Here is an 18,894-nt window from a genome sequence, read left to right as displayed (position 1 = left end):
CAAAAGATCAAAGCGGTTTACACAGAATTAAAACCAATTACAAACATATTGTATATGCATCTTGACCAGCTGATTAAGTAGAAAGGTAAATGTGTGGTCTTATTGTAGAAATGCAGAGAATTGCATTTAATTCTTCCTACACTTTACAAGCAATATGGAAAGATTAACAATTCTCTAGCAATACTGACTTGCACCAACAGATGTATTTATCTTACAATAGCAATTATTGTACCATCCAATTTTGTTATAGAAAGGGTCAGTGTATTTGCCTGAGCTCCTGGCTGTATATTCTATTTGCAGATGCCAGTCATTGGCAGATAAAGCAAAACATTAACTAAGTCTTAAGAGCAGAAATGCCATCTGTAGGAATGTTCAAGCCCCTGTTTAATTGGCTATGTTGATGCCTAGCACTCCATTTTATAACATGGCAGGAGAAATTGACAATGAGAGCAAATACTCATTTTATAAGGTCTAAATAATGAGAAGCAAATAGAATCTAGCAAATTACATATAAAATATTCCTAATTTCAGAGGTAGGAAGTAAACATGAAAACAGGGCAGTACAATAAAATATATTTTATTCATAGTTAGATTCAAACCACTTTAATGCTCAATTACCACTTATTTTTGTAATAAGCTAGTGAAACATTAGCCTGACATTTGCAGTACATTGGCCTGGCATTTTCAATCAAGTACTAAACCATTTGTCAATTTCAATCCCCCCCCCCCTCTCTCTCTCAAAAATAAACATTTAAATTTTAGGAAATGTGATGCTAGCTTTTATGGGGGGTGGGGGTGGAATTCCAGTACTTTTGAGTGAACAATACTAAGCACATTTTCTTTTTCGGAAATGGCTATGAGAAGTAAGAACAAATATGGCATCATTCTGCTCTGTATAGGTAATGAAAGACTCATGCTTTGCTGCCATTGGTTCTGCTCTCCAAATTTGGCACTAAGTTCCTCTTTTATCTTCACTGTGCCAGTTCCAAACCTGCCCACAGTTCTCTTCCTAATCCAAAAAATAATGCTTTAACATTGGTTAACACTTAATTGGCTGCTCTTGGATAGGCTGCTTTTGGATACAGAAACTGAAATTCAATAAAATTCCAACTGGTTCAAGGAAATCATCACCATCATCCCAGCTTTCTCCCACTATAGGAGTATGAACAATATGGCATTGTTTATCAGGATCACATTATGTATTTATGGTTATAAAGATTCTGTTACAGACATATAACTTTTACTTTATTCCTTTGGTCTGGTGTAATGTCCACTTCTTCACTTTTTAAAAAATATTTATTCCACAAACTTTCTCTTCCACAAACTGTCATGATGTATTGGTTATTCCTGTCATCTTTGCCAGTAACTGTTGCAAAAACAGATTTGTGGAACTGCTAATATGTACAATGTTTAATTGGAAAATGATTTAGAGGCATAAAATAGGAAAGATAATCCAACCTTTACTTCTGAAAATTCATCATTCTTAGGTATTTATGCATTCCACGTTTTATTGGAAAAGCTCAGTTCCATTTGTACATTGGATCATCACATTGTCCCTGGGAGTGAGATAAGTTAGCCAAAGATATTTTGATGACGTTTTTTTGTGTATTTATCCTACACAGTTATATCTTATAATTTGTTGAGATACTGAGAATTACCTGTACTCTGAATGACAACAATAAAATTTTCTAATGGGAAATTCTGAGTACCTCACCATACTACAATCCCTAGGATGGAGTCATGGGTGTAATACCAAAATGCTATGATTCTGTAATATATATACACTCATGATTTCTGAGAGGATTTAAACTGTGGTATCCCTGGTTTGACTACAGCAATCTATCTACTAAATAAATTTTGTCTTCATTAAGTAAACCTAGGAATTAGTCATGATTCCAAAAGCTATGCAGTTTCCTCTGTGGCCCTTGTGACCCTTCAAACATGTCCTCCTTCAAATAGCAGCATTCATGTGATCCATTAAACACTGTAGCTGTATAAACTGTCTTTTTCATTTGTCCATGGCTGGCTGGCTGGCAACCAATTGTATGGAGCTTCTTGACCTTACTCAACTAGAATATAAACTGATTGCATAGGAAAGAGCCACAGGGTTGCTCCCCACTCAAGTGAACAAATCATTTAAATATTATCTCAACCACAAGGGACTAGCTTCTACAACTAGCATAATATTTAAAAGGTCCCAGTGCCAATAACAAGCAGCTTTGACAGAAGGGTGTTTCTAAAGCAATTGTGAAATGGGATAATTTGTTCAAAGAAAGCAAAGACATTTCAGTTGAAAAGTAGAAAGCAGTGGTGTGAATTTAAGCAGATTTTTAAATCTCAGCCATTGTCTCTCATCTAAATAAGTACCAAAATAAATGGTCATCATGCGACCTCCATCTGTCATGGAATAATATGATTTCTATAATATTTATATTTACTTTTTAACAGTATGTACCCCATTCATTTCCATCTCTGATAATGGCATATGAATGGAAAATATAATTGGGATTATGTTGTGCAATGGAAAGCATTTTCATCTGTCATTCATGTTCCTCTCACTGCATTATTTTTTTCTCTTTGACCATCTTGTTCCTATCTTGTTAGCATATCATTCCATCTGGACTGCCTTTTCTGTGCATCCTTTCCTTCTTGCCAAGAAGCTTCTCCTCGCCAAATATATGCATTTGGTGGTAACTTACATTTAGATAAACTATGGATGCTTCAATTATCAAAGAGTGTACATGGTATAGATGTGATTATTATATGTTTAGTCTCCCAAATGAGTAATGAATAAAATTACACTATACCCTATGCTTTAAGAGATCAGATTTCTTCAGAGAGGCGGATTAATTAATGGGACTTCGATTTTAAATTGCATTCATTCTCATTGTTGTTGTTAACTGCACTCAAATTAACATCAAGTCATGGTGACCCCGCGCATTAAACATCTCCAAGACCCCCCGACCTCTGCTTCTCTGCTCAGGTCATGCAGACTCAGGCCTGTGATCTCTTTGATTGAGTTTAACCATCTAGTGTGTGGTTGTCCTCTCTTTATGCTGCCTCCCACCTTTCCTAGCATCATTGTCTTATCTAATTATTCATTTTTCCTCATGATGTAGCCAAAGTACAACAGCATCAATTTAGTAGTCTTGGTTTACAGAGGGAATTCAGGCTTGATCTGTTCTAGAATCCATTTGTTTGTCTTCTTGGCTGTCCATGGTATTTTCAATACTTTTCTGCACCAGCACATCTCAAATGAGTTGATTTTCTTCCTATCGTTGTTGCCCCCCCCCCCCCCCCACTGTCCAGCATTCACAGCCTGGCGTCGTGATGGGGAATATAATGGTTTGGACAATCCTCATTTTAGTGTTCAGAATTATGTCTATACATTTTATGATCTTGTCCTATTCTTTCATAGCTATCCTTCCCAAACCTATTCTTCTGATTTCTTGACCACAGTTTCCTTTCTGACCAACATTTGAACCAAGGTATGGGAACTCTGACTGTTTCAAATTTCTTGCTTTCTAGGATGAATTCTTGTAGATCTTCCATGGTCATTGTTTTTGTTTATTATTATTATTATTATTATTATTATTATTATTATTATTATCATTATTATTCAGCATTAGTCCAACCTTGACACTTTCCTCCTTCACCTTCTTCAGTAATTGCTCCAGGTCTTTGTTGGTGTCTGCTAGTAGTATGTGTCATATGTGTATCTTAGGTTGCTAATGTTCCTTCCTGGCTCTGAGTCCAAGACTGCTCTGCGTACGATATTTTCTGCATATAGTTTAATAAATAGGTTGATAGTATGCAGCTTTGCCAGACACCTTTGCTGATTGGGAACCATTCTTTTTTGTTCCTATGGCAGCCTCTTGTCCTGAGTAGAGGTTATGCATCAGGGCAATCAGATGTTGTGGCACTCCCATTCCTCTAAGCAGAAGCTTTTTTGCGATCTCTGCAGTCAAAGGCTTTGCTGTAGTCAATAAAGCACATGCAGTTTTCTTCTGGAATTCCCGGGTGAACACCATTCTCCAACATATGTTTGCAGTGTGATCCCTAGTGTCTCTTCTCTTCCTGAATCATTCTTGTAGTGGTAGAGTAATGTGTTTATAATATTGATTATTCCTGAAACAAAATAAATACATGGCTAGCTTTTTAATGCTGAAACTTTTTTATAATTTTAATTTTCAGATGTCATGATTTTGTTTTCTATAACAGTTTTTTCTTTAAATGCTTTCAAAAATGCGGAAAAACAACAACAACACAAGAGCTACATGTCACCTTAAAGACTAACAGGTTTTATATAGCATATGGTTTGAGATGCATGGGGTCGAGCCTCAGTTGAAAAGTTATTGTACACATATTTGGCTGGGCAGATGGATGGCAAATATAATCAGTGAAGTGATAGGGATAGAAATGTTTTTTTAATAGTACAGGCATTGGTCATTATTTTAAGAATGATTGTTAAGAAATTTAATAAGAAGATAGCATAGGCATCCTGACATAGATAAGTTGATTAGCTCATGTATAACCTTTGTCCTATTCAGTTCTTAAAGAACAGTAGGGAATTCTTAGGGATTTTGTGTGAGTGGGATATTATAATCAATGGGATAATGAAGCACAACAATGCAAATGACAGAGAAAATAACCTACTGATGCAGTGACCAGGGATGGCATCTCTCCTCTAAATGCCTGCTTGAAGTTGGTAATGGGCTGGATGAGGGAAAACAGACTCAGTTTAAATCCAGAGAAAACGGAAGTACTCGTGATAGGTTCCCCGGGCCCGGGGATGGAAATTTGTCCACCTGTCCTGAATGGGGTCACGCTTCCCCTGAAGGACTCAGTTAGCGGTCTGGGGGTGCTTCTGGACTCGTCGCTTCACCTGACTTCTCAGGTGGATGTGACGGTCAGGAGCACCTGTTACCAGCTTCGGCTGATACGCCAGCTGCGACCCTACCTGGGCCGGGGGGACCTTGAAACGGTGGTACATGCTCTGGTAACCTCTCGGTTGGATTTCTGTAATGCGCTCTACATGGGGCAACCCTTGTACCATACCCGGAAGCTTCAATTAGTACAAAATATGGCAGCTAGGTTGGTCACTGGATACTCCAGGACCAGCCATATAACACCTATCCTGCAAGATCTACATTGGCTGCCTATTCGCTTCCAGGCGCAATACAAGGTGTTGGTTATAACCTATAAAGCCCTAAATGGCTTGGGGGACCACCTCTCCCCATATAATCCGCCCTGCACTCTCAGATCGGCCAGGAAGCATTTGTTAAGGGTTCCTAAGTCAAAATACACCTTGACTGCACAAAGGGCGTTTTCCATCTCGGCCCCGCAGCTCTGGAACTCTCTTCCCGACGAGCTCCACTCTGTCACTTCTCTTGATCTCTATAGGAAGGAATTAAAGACCTTTCTCTTCCGACAAGCTTTCCCCCATGTATCCTGACTTCATGCTGTTCTCCCCTGTTGTACAATGGTTTTATTCAGCTAGTCTGTTTTTTCTGGTTTTTTATGCTGTTGTATTTTATAGTGTTTTAAACGTAATGAGCTGTTTTTATGATGTTTATATTGTATGTTTTGTATTCTGTTTTTGTATTTCTTTTGCCTTGTTGTAACCCGCTTTGATCTACCCTGGAAAAGGGGGCTATAAATAAAAATTATTATTATTATTATTATTATTATTATTATTATTATTAAACAGTGCCTATTAACAAATGGTATCGGATGGTGGTACAGGTTTCCTTCCATCAATGAGCAGTGCAGAGACCCACAAAGTATCTTCAAGATATGACATGATAAAATCACCAACCCAAATTGTACAGTAATGTACATTACTTCTACTTTTGTGTTTTAAAGTATTTCAACGATACAGCTAAAAGTAACTCCCACCAGGCCAGGAGCATGTATGTTAAATATACATATGTTAAATACATAGAGGCATTAAAGTGGTGGAGGTTTTGAATAAGTAATATACATTGTGATAAAGGACAGCTTGATCTCTAAGGATGTGTTACCTAACATTATACAGAACACTAGAACAGGAAGGTACTGGCATGGGTCAAATGGCAGTGTTTCTGTTCTGATGCATATTTCAGTTTGAATAGTTACGGTAGCTTCTTATCGCTAGGAACCATGTGCATTTTGCCAAGCATTTAATTTTCAAAACAGCAGAAATGTCTGAAAAAGGCAAGCTCTTTATCTCTACGTCCCTTTCATGATAGTTCCACTGATCACATAGAAAATAACAAGAGGAGTCATTAAGTTCATTTCTGGCATAGAACATTACACTTTTTTACGTCCAAACAAAATGCTAATTAGAGTATAAACATCTGGGCATTTAAAAGATATTAAATTCTACAGCTTATCATTAAAATGTTTTTCCACATTTGTAAAACAGCTTATTTCAGTTAACATATTCATGTTCTGCTTTTGTTACTAGCAAACTGGAATATATTTTAAACATCACTGTATGCTTGTTGGAAATCTTTGTTTCAAGTTGGCTTAATAACAGAGGTTTCCCTGCACCATCATTATCCCCTTCAATTTCTAATTAATATGACACTTTCACAGCAAAATCTTAATGCTTATTGATACACCTATTACTAAATCCACTCTCCATGGTGTGTGTGTGTGTGTGTGTGTGTGTGTGTATGTGTTCAGTTATTCAGGTTCCAATCATGTAAATGGTGGTTATGCCTATATAGAAATAGAAATATCTGAACAGAGACCACATGTTGTTAGGCATAAACAGATGTATCATTAGGCATATGTTTGCATTTGTCACATATCTGTGTTCCTGATTTAGTTTAAGCCAAGACAATTTCGGTCTAAGGTTCAGTAACAAATGGTGCCTACCGCCACCCATTCAAAGGAGGGAGGGGAAACAAATTTTCATCAACCAATTTTTTTAAAAAAAAAAAAAAATCCAAATAGTAGCCTGCAAGATTATTAGATGTGGACACTTCATTCACGTTTCTGTCACTGCATGGAAACCAAAAGCATCAGATTCTTCGATTTCTTCCCTCTCTTTCCAAATGTATGCATATTTGCAAATTATTTACAAATTAAAATGCACAGGTTTGTAAAAATGTGCACAAGTATGCTTTCGTCAATAGGTAAAATGTTTTAAAGCCTGCATATTACACTATAGGAGAATAGTGCATTACGCTGTTATAATGAATCCCATTTTGGGAGAAAGGTGGACTACCAATCCATTAAATAAATAAACAATAGTGCTATTATTCCACTTACCTGCCATGACTGAGTCCTGTAGCATTCTGGGGTCTGTAGTTTAGTGAGGCCTAAGAGCTCTTTGGCTGATAATTCCAAATACTCTTCCCTAAATTGCAAGGAGGCAGCTGTAGCAGTAAAAGTGAAACAATAGTGTTATAATAGTAAAGTGCAGTATTGTGCAAATCTTTAAAAATGTGTTAACTGGGGAAAATGTATACCAAGCTGCATGGAATCCCATTTTGGGAGAAAGGCAGGATATACATCCCATAAAACAAACAAACAAATACAAATGTGTTACTTTCCATGTTGATGGGGGGGGGGGGGTAAAGTCTTGTGACTTGTTGTGAAACATGGATGGGAAGAAATTTCAGGAGAGATTCAAAGAAAAAAATGAAAGTATGACATTTTCACATCCCTAAGTCAATGTGAATAATTATTCAAAGCCAACCACAGTATTTTGACTCAACATACAAAAAAGTCTTTCAGATACATGTCCCCATTTCTAGCAATAAGCAACGGTTGCCCGCCTCGCCGGGCAGACCGTTTTGCCGCTAGACGCAGCTGGACTACAAGTCCCAGAGTGCTCTGGGGCTTGCCCGGCTCCCTATTGGTGTGCGGGGGCGGCCCTTCTGCTCCACGACGCTCTGGGAGCCGGTTTCGTTGGTGCGGGGCTTCCGGTCCTCCAAGGCTGCCCATTGGTGGGCTGGGCCCCGCACAGCACGCAGGGAGGGAGGGGCATAGGCCTATATAAGGCCGTGTTGCTGGCCCTTTCCCTCAGTCAGTTGCTTGGCTTCGAGCAGAGCGGAGCCAAGCTGTGGAAGGGAGCAAGTCTTGGTGCTTCTCCCGCCCGCCCACCGCTGTTGTTAGGTGGTTTTTAGTCACAACTTGGTGGCAGCATAGGCCAGGATCTGCACGTTGTGGTACCAGGGCTATGGAGCTCTGGTTTGGGAGTCAATAGGTACCCGGGGGCAAATAGGGCAGGTGTTTGGCCATTGCGGGGGCCAGAACGCAGGAGTGCCTCCCGGTGACTAGGGGCTTTGTGAATTGGTGAACGCAAGACAAGGTTTGCGGTCAAGTTGTGTTCCTTAGCCCCTAGGTCATCCCAAGCACCGGATGGGTGCCCGGTTTGGATAATCAGACTACATCGGGTGGTTTGATTGCACAGATCCTGACCTTATGCTTTGTGCCAACCCTACCAATTGTTTGCAAATAAAGTTGTGGCCTTACTTCCAACATGTTGTACTGTGGTTATTTGACAGCAACATCTGAGGCAATAACAGGTTTTCTGCACTTTCATGACAAACAGATTTGTCATCTGAGGTAGTGCTCCATTCTGTTCACTGTTTCTCGTTTTGAAAGCTAGTTTAGGAATCTTATTATACCACAAGTTACCCTTATACTATATTGTTTTTAAACTGTAAGCCGCCCCGGTTGTCCTGGATAGAGAGGCGGGATATAAATAAAAATATTATTTATTATTATTTATCAGTCCTTGATAACATGTTAAGATTGGTGTGCTAGTAGAGGAAATTGTCCAAGAGGGGGTTTGAAAGTCTGCATACGTTTTTGGTTTATTAATGGTGAGGTGAGGAAAATGTTACCTTATTTGCATATTGCGGAATTGAAAGATTCTGCCATTTTATTCAAAGCATGTTCTGTGGCTAACCCCTGGCATAAATTAGTCCCCAATTTTTGATCACTGATATTTGACTACATATCTGCTCATGCTTGTCAGACGTTGAGAGAACCTTTGTGTTTTTGTGGTACAGTACCATGAATTCTCATTCTGAGTCCATGTTTTACTTTACCATAGCATGCCACTAAAACCTCATCTCATTAATCTGCAAAATGGGAATAATTATGCTGACCATCCTTATAGCAGTCTTCCTGAAGCTTTTTTTTTTTTTTAATGTTCTATGCTCACTCTGCTTTCTGAAATCCCCAGTGCACCAGCAGCAATCTCTTTGATAGTCCAGGTCCAAAGACTATTCACACAAAGCTCAATGTATGCAGACCATCTGTGTGTAGACTGCCTTTGAACTGGGGCATTTATCCAACACTGGCATGCAAAGAGGATAAGAACAGAACAGCTCAGATTCCCCTGTGAAACTGGGAAGAACAGCCTGTAAAGAAAGCAAGAGGGGAAGAGAGCTGTTGTGGCTAAAAGCTTCTTTAAGGCCCCTGACCTCTTTGCAGTTTCCATGGTTAGCATAGCAATATTGGTGGTTGCGACACAAAAAGTACAATATTTGGGTGTATCTTTCTGTTCAACCTGGTCCAGAATTCTCTTGCTCATCAGACCCTTGTGTCCTCCCACTCCATGTTTCTTTTATTTGGATTCTCTGGCAGTTATCTGTTGACTGGTTTTGGGGACAGTCTTTATGTCTGAACATAATAAATATGAACACACTATGGTTATGCATAGAACGTCATCATGTGGATTCACAATTTTGTAAGATCACTTCTTTCTCATTCTCAGTGCTTTCCTCCTGAGAGGAAAGTTCTTGTAAATGGTATGATTGGTTTGAACATGTCTTTGTTACTTGCCAAGCCTTTCAGATTATATAAAGGCTGCAGTGACAGATGAAAAGGGGGGTTTGGGTGCTCTCTGCCCTGGGTACAAAACATATGAGGGAGGAGTGGTGTCTCCTCACTACCTTCTCCCTCACTGATGTACCAAAAAAAGGAAGAAGGTCTTAGCTATGAGGAACCACAAATTGAGCAGCATACACTTGAAACTTGCCTCAAGGCAAGCTGATCTCCAAAACCTCCCCTTCCCCTTGGAATTCCCTTCACACAAGGCTGTCCTTCAGTGAAGCAGAACAGAGGGGAGGAGATCAGGATGGGACAATTGTAGGTGCTTGTTCCTTTTGAAATGCAACCCTATGCCCTCAAAAAAGTACAGTCAGCCCTCCGGTTTTGTGGGGGACCTGTTCCACCCCCTCTCCACCCACCCACCTGCCGCAAAAATGAAAAATACCAATATTCAAACCTCATTGGCTTGAATGGTGGCATGCATACACATCATTTTATCCCCCTCCATTTGCGGCTCCCAAGTCTGCAAAAATGGAGGGGTGACTGTATTCCTGTTGCAGCAGAAGGGGGAAAAATGAGGGGTAGAAAACAAAAATAGGGATTTAGCAGTCCCTTTATGACTAACTGGTTTATATTTTAGAATGAGCATTTCTGAATATCAGTCTACTTGCTCAGATGCAATGACTGAGGAAGTGGACTGATATCCACAAAAGCGCATTCTAAAATATAAATCAGTTAATCTTAGGGCTGTAGACTCCTCCCCCCTCCTTTTCCTATTTATTTTTCTTTGTGTAAGAGAGAGTGTTTTCCTGCAAGACAACTCTCAGTTTATAGTGACACAATGATAATGACTGCACTTTCAAAGCTCACAAAAAAGAGTTCCTCTTGCACCCCCTGCTTCCTGTGCATTGACTCCATGTGTCCACAGTCTGTTCCAGAGCTTTATTCTAATAACTGCTAACATATTTATTTCTTCTTATATACTTCTGTTATCAGAAAAGGTAATACTAGTCTCAAACTTCATTATGAAAGCCTTAAAAAATGGGGAAAGGAGTTATTACTAAGAATCCAGAGACTCATAGTGTTAGTTCAATTAGCAAATAAACATTTTAGGCTTGTATTGGGTGTTTATCACACTATACTCTTATAGTACTACTATTCCACTTTAACTGCTCTAGCTGCCTCCTGTTGCATTGTGGTATTGGCAGTTTTAAGGAGGGGTATTTAGAATTCTCAGGCAGAGAACTTCTGTGCCTGAGAATTCTAAATACCCCTCCTTAAAACTGCCAATACCACAATGCAACAGGAGGCAGCTAGAGCAGTTAAAGTGGAATAGTAGCACTATAAGAGTATAGTGTGATAATCACCTTGGTCTATCTGAACCCTATCTCCCACCTCCTATGACTCATCAATGGGAGAACGCAGTTATTCACACATCTTTGTGGGCTTTCCAGAGAGGCATCTGGTGGACCACAATCCTAATACTCTGTGAGGCCTTCTTGCTAACAGTTTGTAGTTTGTGCTGGGGTGTTTCTGGTCAGCTCTACAAATGAAAAAAAAAAAGAGGAAAAATATGTCAAGCTAACATATGCTTAATGTGTGAAGCTTCATGTGTGAGACTTTTCAACTGTGGAATATTTGTTTGTTTTCTTGAACATTTAGATAAAGAACTGCTCTCTACAATTCTAAGGTCTGTGTACTATATGATTTCTGTTGTTCTGTACCCATGGAACCACCTTTAGAGTCTTTCTGCTGTGGACATTAAATTAATAAGGGGTTTCAAAAAATGAATAATCCATTTTTTTGGTGACACGTGTAAATGGAGAGATAGTTGCCTAAGCACTGAACAGGATAATGTGAAAATATTTACCCTTGCAGCTAACTAATTTTTAAGAAGTACGCTAAACTAGGGAAAAAATGACCACAGTTATGTGACTACATCTGCATAAAATATTTGTTTGGTGTCTGTATTAAGTATTCAGTCAATGTCTATGGAAGTATAAAGATATATGGTGTAGAATTATTTGTATGCATACAAACACATACAAGCACACACTTACTGTGGGTGGCAATAAGTAGTGTACAGCCAGTACTTGTAGAGTTAAAGGACTCTGTTACTTTGATTAGCAAGGAGAATGATATCATCTGTCACCTCCATATGACTTCACTCTCACCTGCAATCCTCCCTGTATCTGGAGGGCAGAGAATGCATTTTCTAGTTACAACATATTGTTGTATGCCATATCTGCTGTAATGGAAAGTCTTTCAGGGTGGCTTAGTCTTGAACGGACCATTAAGACTCGATAACTTTACAAGTGCACTGCTCTTGGTGAAGAGGAAAGCTGTAAGATCTGGGTTGTTGAAATCTATTGTCAAAATTGGTTGACACTGACTGAAGTGTTTCTTCCTGCTGCTAGGAAAAGGAACACCTAGAAAAGCTTGATCTGTGGTCTTATGCTGTTTAGAAACATGCAACTCTCTCTTTTGCTTTCCATGCAATGTCAGTTCTCTCCAGCCAAAGTCTAATATGCTATCTAGTACACTGTTGTTTGCCAACTCACTGCTACATGAGTATCAGCAGATCCTAACAAGCTGTGTATTATGCTACATATTCTTTGCAGAGAAGTTATATTACACACAGAGAGATAAAGAAAAAAGCAGACCACCCAACATTTTTGGACTGTTTGGTGATAAGGGGGACTACTTGTGATGAGTCACTGCATGCCAAATTTGCCATCACACCACCGAATATTAGAGGAGTATCATGATGACAGCAACCAAAAATCAGTCATAGTAATAATGCATTCTTCATAGTAAACCTATACTGTACAGGTGAAATCTCTGACCTTAAGAACCTATCACATTGTTACAATAAGCATCCTGGACTAAATTAACTTTGGCATCTCACTATCACCTGCCTAGATATTTGGTTAACGCTAATAAATTATGTCTATCCACCCTAAGTATTAAACATCCAGCTGCTACTTCCCTGTAGTCAAGGAAGAGCATGTAATGTGTTTACAGGCCTTTCATAATTCATTTTATCCACCACCATTAGCTACTGTGTTCTTACATAATTCTTTTGAATCCTCTTAAAAAAAAAACTCCCACAGAAGGAGTGTGTTATACTTTATTGCACAATGACTAACAAACAATATTACAAGTTAGGTATCTGCCCAATTTTTTTAACTGACTCATTTGTGCAATTCCTCTGACTCTATCTATCTATCTATCTATCTATCTATCTATCTATCTATCTATCATCTGTCCATTCATCCATTCAAAGGGTTCGTGTAACACCTTTGGGACTAACAAAGGTACTGTTAGTCTCAAATGTGCTACAAGATCCTTTTGCATACTGATCCATACTAATGTCCTTAAGGCTATGTCCTTAAAGTGTGTGTGTGTGTGTGTGTGTGTGTGTGTGTGTGTGTGTGTGTGTGTGCTATACTGCTCTGCCTGAACAGCCTTGCCAATAATCTGCACAACCTATTTCTATACATGTAATATTCTGCATGAATGGGAAGGTAAAAAAGGTCTGTTACTTTCTTTTCAAATCAATTTACATTTAAATTTTAAAAGTGGTGTCAGATTTTAATTATCCCCTTTCCCTCTTTTTATTTTCATAGGAACTAACTTCACCCTCGCTGAACTAGGAATATGTGAGCCCTCTCCCCATCGAAGTGGTTACTGCTCAGACATAGGAATACTCCATCAAGGCTATTCCCTCAGCACTGGGTCTGATGCTGACTCAGATACAGAGGGAGGAATGTCTCCAGAGCATGCCATACGACTGTGGGGGAGAGGGATTAAATCCAGGCGCAGTTCCGGTCTGTCAAGCCGTGAAAATTCTGCCCTTACCCTGACTGACTCTGACAATGACAATAAATCAGATGAGGAAAACGGTAGGCCTGTTTATCCAGTAAATTTCATAATGCACATCTGTACTTGCATAAGGGGTGTCAGATCCTTTCCATAACACACACACAAAGTTTTACTTGACCATTTCTCTTGTGAAATAAAAATGCTACCAAAACAAATTTGTGATCTGAATGAAAGATGAGCAGTTCACAGACTTAGAATATTGGAATGAGAGGTGTATTAGCAATAGCAATAATAATAATAATCATGGGATGTTCTAGAGAGGGATTTTTAAAAAGTCAAATTTCTAGCCCTCATGAGAGGCAGGCTTATGTAACAGCATGGTCAGATATCTCTGTTATCTGTTAAACTTCAGATCAAAATGGCATAATGACTAGAATATAAACGTTTCAAAAGTTTGCTATTATAGGTTTTAGCTTTATTTTGAAATTGGATTGAAGTGGGGGGGGTTGTTGTGTGCTAAAGATCATTTCAGACTATAACTGTACTTTATGCAAAATCAGATATCATATCTGCACTGAATAATGTGAACGTCTACTGCCTATACTAAACATGTTTTTAAAAACAGATTGGAAAAAAATGTTACTTATATTTCTAACATTGTATTATGCAACATGTTTGATACATTCATTATACTATACTAAACGGTCCACTGTTCTGGCCACTAATTTCTCTAGTTAATTTCAATAATGCACAAAGCTGGATCATAAACTGGATCATAAAAATATTTGTCTCAAGTCGCTGGTTGTTTGTGTATTGAAATTAAATTCTGAGAAAAGTGGCAAATTTCAAAAATACAGATCAATATTTTTTATTTATGCAACCAGAAGATGAAAAGAACAGCCCTGCTTATTTTTTTTTAAAATCCATTAGGAAAATAGTCTCTATACTTTACAGGTAATTTTACACTGTATAGTCAACAAGCAGAGATATTAATGTTAGTACATATTTAAAAAATCCTGTTCAGCTCAGGAGAATCAATGTGTGTTTTCACACCACTGATTTTTATAAATTTTGGAGATATATTATTATCCAGATTGACAGTTGCCTCATAGTTTCAGTACCGCAGAATGGACACTAACAAAGCTATCATTAATTTCTCATGCTTTTGCCCAGTAATATTTTCCTACATAATAAATGCCATGTCTTTCAGATCCAAATCAATAACCTGTTAGATATGCATCTCTGAAAAGGAGTAATAGGAATCCATACTTTGTATAGGAGGGGGGCTCCTTTGTACAACTTCAAATTTTCAGGAGACATGGGTTTTCTTTCAGTCTTTCTTGTTCTTTTTTAAAAGGAATTTTATATCGTTGCACCTGCCCATGTGAGCATTAGTTGTGATGAATAGTTTGCACTGAATCTATTTCAGGTACTTAGAGGTTTTTCCCCCCTTCCATACCATAGTTCAGCTGCTGTATTAAATATACTTAACAGCTCTTAAAAAGTGGCATTTTGATACTGAATGCTAATCACAGATTATATCATTCCACTTCAAAATAATAAACTGTCAATTTTCTTTTGGTATTAAATCAATTTTGGCACTTTCCTGTACATTTCCAAGTAGCTTAGTGGAAGCTTAATTGCAATAAATCACTCTAACACGAATATTTTTAACACTGGTGCTCCTTCTAATTCACACATCAGCTTTTTGAGCATGGGGGGCGGGGGGGGAGAAACCTCTTCACTTTTAGAGCTAGTAAGACTGAATTCGGTTTTAAAGGAGAAAAATATGAACCCTGAAATATGATTAGGTTTGAATTGTGTATTGATTAACCAAAATATGGTTTGTATACATCATGCAAACTCATACACATACAGAGAGAGAGAGAGACATATGGGAAGGTACTGGATACAGGCACACAAAACCATATATTACTTTCTTATCATCATCTCACAGTATTGGTAGAAAAATTCATCCAAACTAGATGTATTATTCTGATGCTATTCATATTTTTTTATTGTTAAAAGTATCTACACCAGTGATCCAACCAGACTTTTACTTGTTGCTTCTGATCAAAACTACACACTATACAGTCGTCATTCCATTTTTGCAGGAGATCTTTTCCAGACCACACACCCCCCCATGAAAACAGAAAATTGCCAATATTCAAGCCCCATTGATTTGAACGGCAGCACACGCGGCTCATTTTGTTCCCCTGGACATGGATTCTAAGTCCACGAAAACAGAGGGGTGACTGTAATGTTGCCATGTACCTACTTCTTTTGGAAGCTACACCTATATTGCCAAGAAATTTAATAACTGTTCACCACACACACACACACACAAACACACACACACACACACACACAATTGTGAGTTTTAAAGCCTGAAGTTTGTGATTTGTAATTGTAGGAAATGTCTAGAGAAAATGAGCCTGATGACTTCCAGTCCAGGTACTTACAACATTAATGAAACGTTTTGAGAACACTGTGGCTTCTTTGTATGTGCCACACAGAAAGTGTATGTAGCAAACATTTAGTGAACTTGCATCTGTTGAATTTCTGTCTTTCTACATTACAGTCTCAACTAAAAGGACAAGCAAAAATGTGTATGTATGTATGCTTACATGGCATAAAAGTCAAGACTTTAGACAGTCTTACATGTTATGCTTGCTGTAAACTCCATCTGCCCACACTTTAACTTACACTTAACTTACAATTTCCATGCTCTTTGGAGTGTAAATAAATAAATCTTATGTTAAACTGCAGGTATTTGACACTAGAATACAATTAGAGTACCTGCTAAGTGAAACTTCAAACAAATTTGAAAGCTCCTCCTCATCAAGTGTAAAAAGGTAAAATCATTTCAATCAAAATAGCATAATGAATTGGAAAAAGAGGTGATAGTTATGTAAAGCTTGTTACGTAAAAACAAAGTTTGTAGTTTGCTGACTCAGAAAACAGACTTCATCAGTTTGCAATGTTCAGATTCACTTGAAGGCAAACACTAATTAGATTTTAGCTGATTTTATTTAAATCAGCTCTAATATCCCAGATAGTGATGGACAAAAACTACCATCACCCACTTGATTCAAGATTGGGAGGTATATACCAACTGCTGTCTCATAAGGTAAAACATACAGCTCTTTTTGAAAAACAATGTGACAACTATTTGGAAAGATTTTCTCAGAACAACAAGCACTGATTTATCCATGTGGAAGGCCCTGCAGTTTACACTTCAACTGCCTTCCACTACCTTCTTTGCCTGACAAAATATTGTACCTTCCACTACATTTGCCTTCTTCCTCTCAAGGGTTCCCAAAGTTTTGGTTGTTAAAAGAAATGGCATATAGTGCAGTAAAGGCAGCGAAGAATGGATTCCACTTTGCTGGTTAGCATACTGTTGAGAAGATCATGATGTCTTTATGTCCTAACATTCTCCTATATTTCCATCAAAGGGATTTGCTGGAATGCATTTACACCAACCACTACTAGTCTTATACCTTTCTCTGTCCAGGGTGTGAAGAAGTTAAAGGTGGGTGCTTCAAGCAATCACACTTTGAGCATTGGCAAAAATCAAACCCCTTTGGGTGTTTTTGCTTTTGTATGAAAACCATAATCAAGAATGGAGAGTTATTTTTGGATGCTTCCTCTGTGAACCTACTAAAGGATCTCAATATTTTGAATTTTTAATAAGGAGGAACCTGAAGGTTCCTGTCACAACCACTTTATTCTCCACCACTAAGTTTCTTCAATGACAGCACCCTGGGCTTTTTCGTCCCACCGCTGCCACTTGATAGTCACCAGCACCTGTACTTTTAACACTATTTTTCTTATTAATTTGTGATCCTGCCTCCTCTTTGTGACTGTCGCTTTACCCCCAAATATGTTTTGAATTGTTAGTAGCATGGTAAGTATTCAGGTTCCAGATTACTTTTTCTTGAACAACAATAAAATTTTATTTCAACAACAGTTTTAACAATGTTTTATGAATTCATCTGTTTTATACACTTGTAACTGTTATGGGTGTTTTTTTTACATACACACTCTCTCTAGAGAAAATTGGTTATTTTTACTTAAAACTCACACAATCTTTGTATTATCTTCCCTTCTGAAACTCTCTTGCCAGCTCTCTTCCTATTGGTTATTGTTAGGCCCATCTCTGCCAGATCTCCATCGTTCCTTATTACAAACTGAACTAAATGTACTTTCTTTGACAGACTATATTGGCCTTATAAGCAACAATCTTTGGGACTGTGTGTGTGGGTGTGTGCGCATGTTTGTATTCTGTATATTGGTGGTGGACAAAACTTATTTTACAGAACTTCATCTGCAGTGTAAAATTTCTATTCACTAACAAGCCAATATTGACAAAAATTAGGAAATGACATCTAGGCGGGTTATAGACCACCCATTTGGGGCGGTCTGGACCCGCCCCTTTCCCCGGAGTATCGGGGCCTCATCAACCAGAACGGCAGCTGCTGAGGCCCCGATCCGCTGCTTTTCAGGCTGCGGGGAAGCAGAAAAATGCCGCTTCCCCGCAGCCTGAAAAGGGGTGTCCTTGGGGCTTCAAGCCCCAAGGACACCCCGCGGCGGCAGGGAGAAGAGAAAGGGGCCGCTTGGCCCCTTTCTTTATTAGTCCGCTGGGCGCAGCCATCTGAAGGCTGCGCCCAGCAGACTAAACCAGGAAGGAGCTCCGAAACGGAGCTCCTTCCTGCTCCGTGTTCAGGGCGCACTAAGCGCCCTAGTGCGGAGCAAGGACGTCACGTCCGTGCTGCCCCGTCTAGAGGCGGCGCGGCCGTGACGTCCTCACGGCGGCGGCCGTATGGAGGGGCCACCGCCATTTAGTGCGTGACGAGCACGCACTAGGGTTAGGGCGGTGTGGAAGCACCGCCCTTTTGTAACCCTAGTGCGTGCTCGTCACGCACTAAAGTGCTGGTCTGTAACCGGCCCATGTGAGATTAAAGTACTTGTTCTCTGACCTAAGTATGTATGTTACATACAGAACATCAAAATTCACTTTAACAAAAAGCTTTGGAAAGGTGTGTGCAAATCATTGGTCCCAACTCAGTAAGTTGGTACTTCTGGTGTTTTTCACTTAATTTCTCTCCTCTGTATGCAATTTGTTTGCATGTAATTGCAATATAGGCTAAAAAAAATTTGTTGTTTACACCCACTGGTATATTAGTGCCCACCATTATTACAGTGTATTTGGAATTAAGGCTTGACACAGAATATTTTGAGTGCATTCAAACTGTTTGATTGCTAAGACACAGGGGACTAAATTCAATT

General features: G+C 38.9%; 1 protein-coding gene across 6 annotated transcripts in view; it reads left to right on the top strand.

Moving 5' to 3' along the window:
• Positions 1-18,894, top strand: part of TENM2 (teneurin transmembrane protein 2) — a 1,152,237-nt gene that overhangs the window by 253,113 nt on the left and 880,230 nt on the right. For 5 of the 6 annotated variants that reach the window (XM_089531984.1, XM_089531975.1, XM_089531966.1 and 2 more), the window contains exon 4: positions 13,407-13,682. The exons of the other annotated variant lie outside the window; for it this stretch is intronic. In XM_089531984.1, the coding sequence (XP_089388110.1) occupies positions 13,407-13,682 (276 nt within the window). The remainder of the gene's footprint in view (positions 1-13,406; positions 13,683-18,894) is intronic. 6 annotated transcript variants of the gene reach the window in all.

The sequence above is a fragment of the Sceloporus occidentalis genome, unplaced genomic scaffold, assembly GCF_023333645.1.
Source record: "Sceloporus occidentalis isolate IW3139 unplaced genomic scaffold, rSceOcc1.0.p SCAF_1, whole genome shotgun sequence".
In the NCBI taxonomy this organism is placed as follows: domain Eukaryota; kingdom Metazoa; phylum Chordata; class Lepidosauria; order Squamata; family Phrynosomatidae; genus Sceloporus; species Sceloporus occidentalis.
Note: the sequence above shows the minus strand (reverse complement) of the source record. Positions and strands in the feature narration are given on the sequence as shown.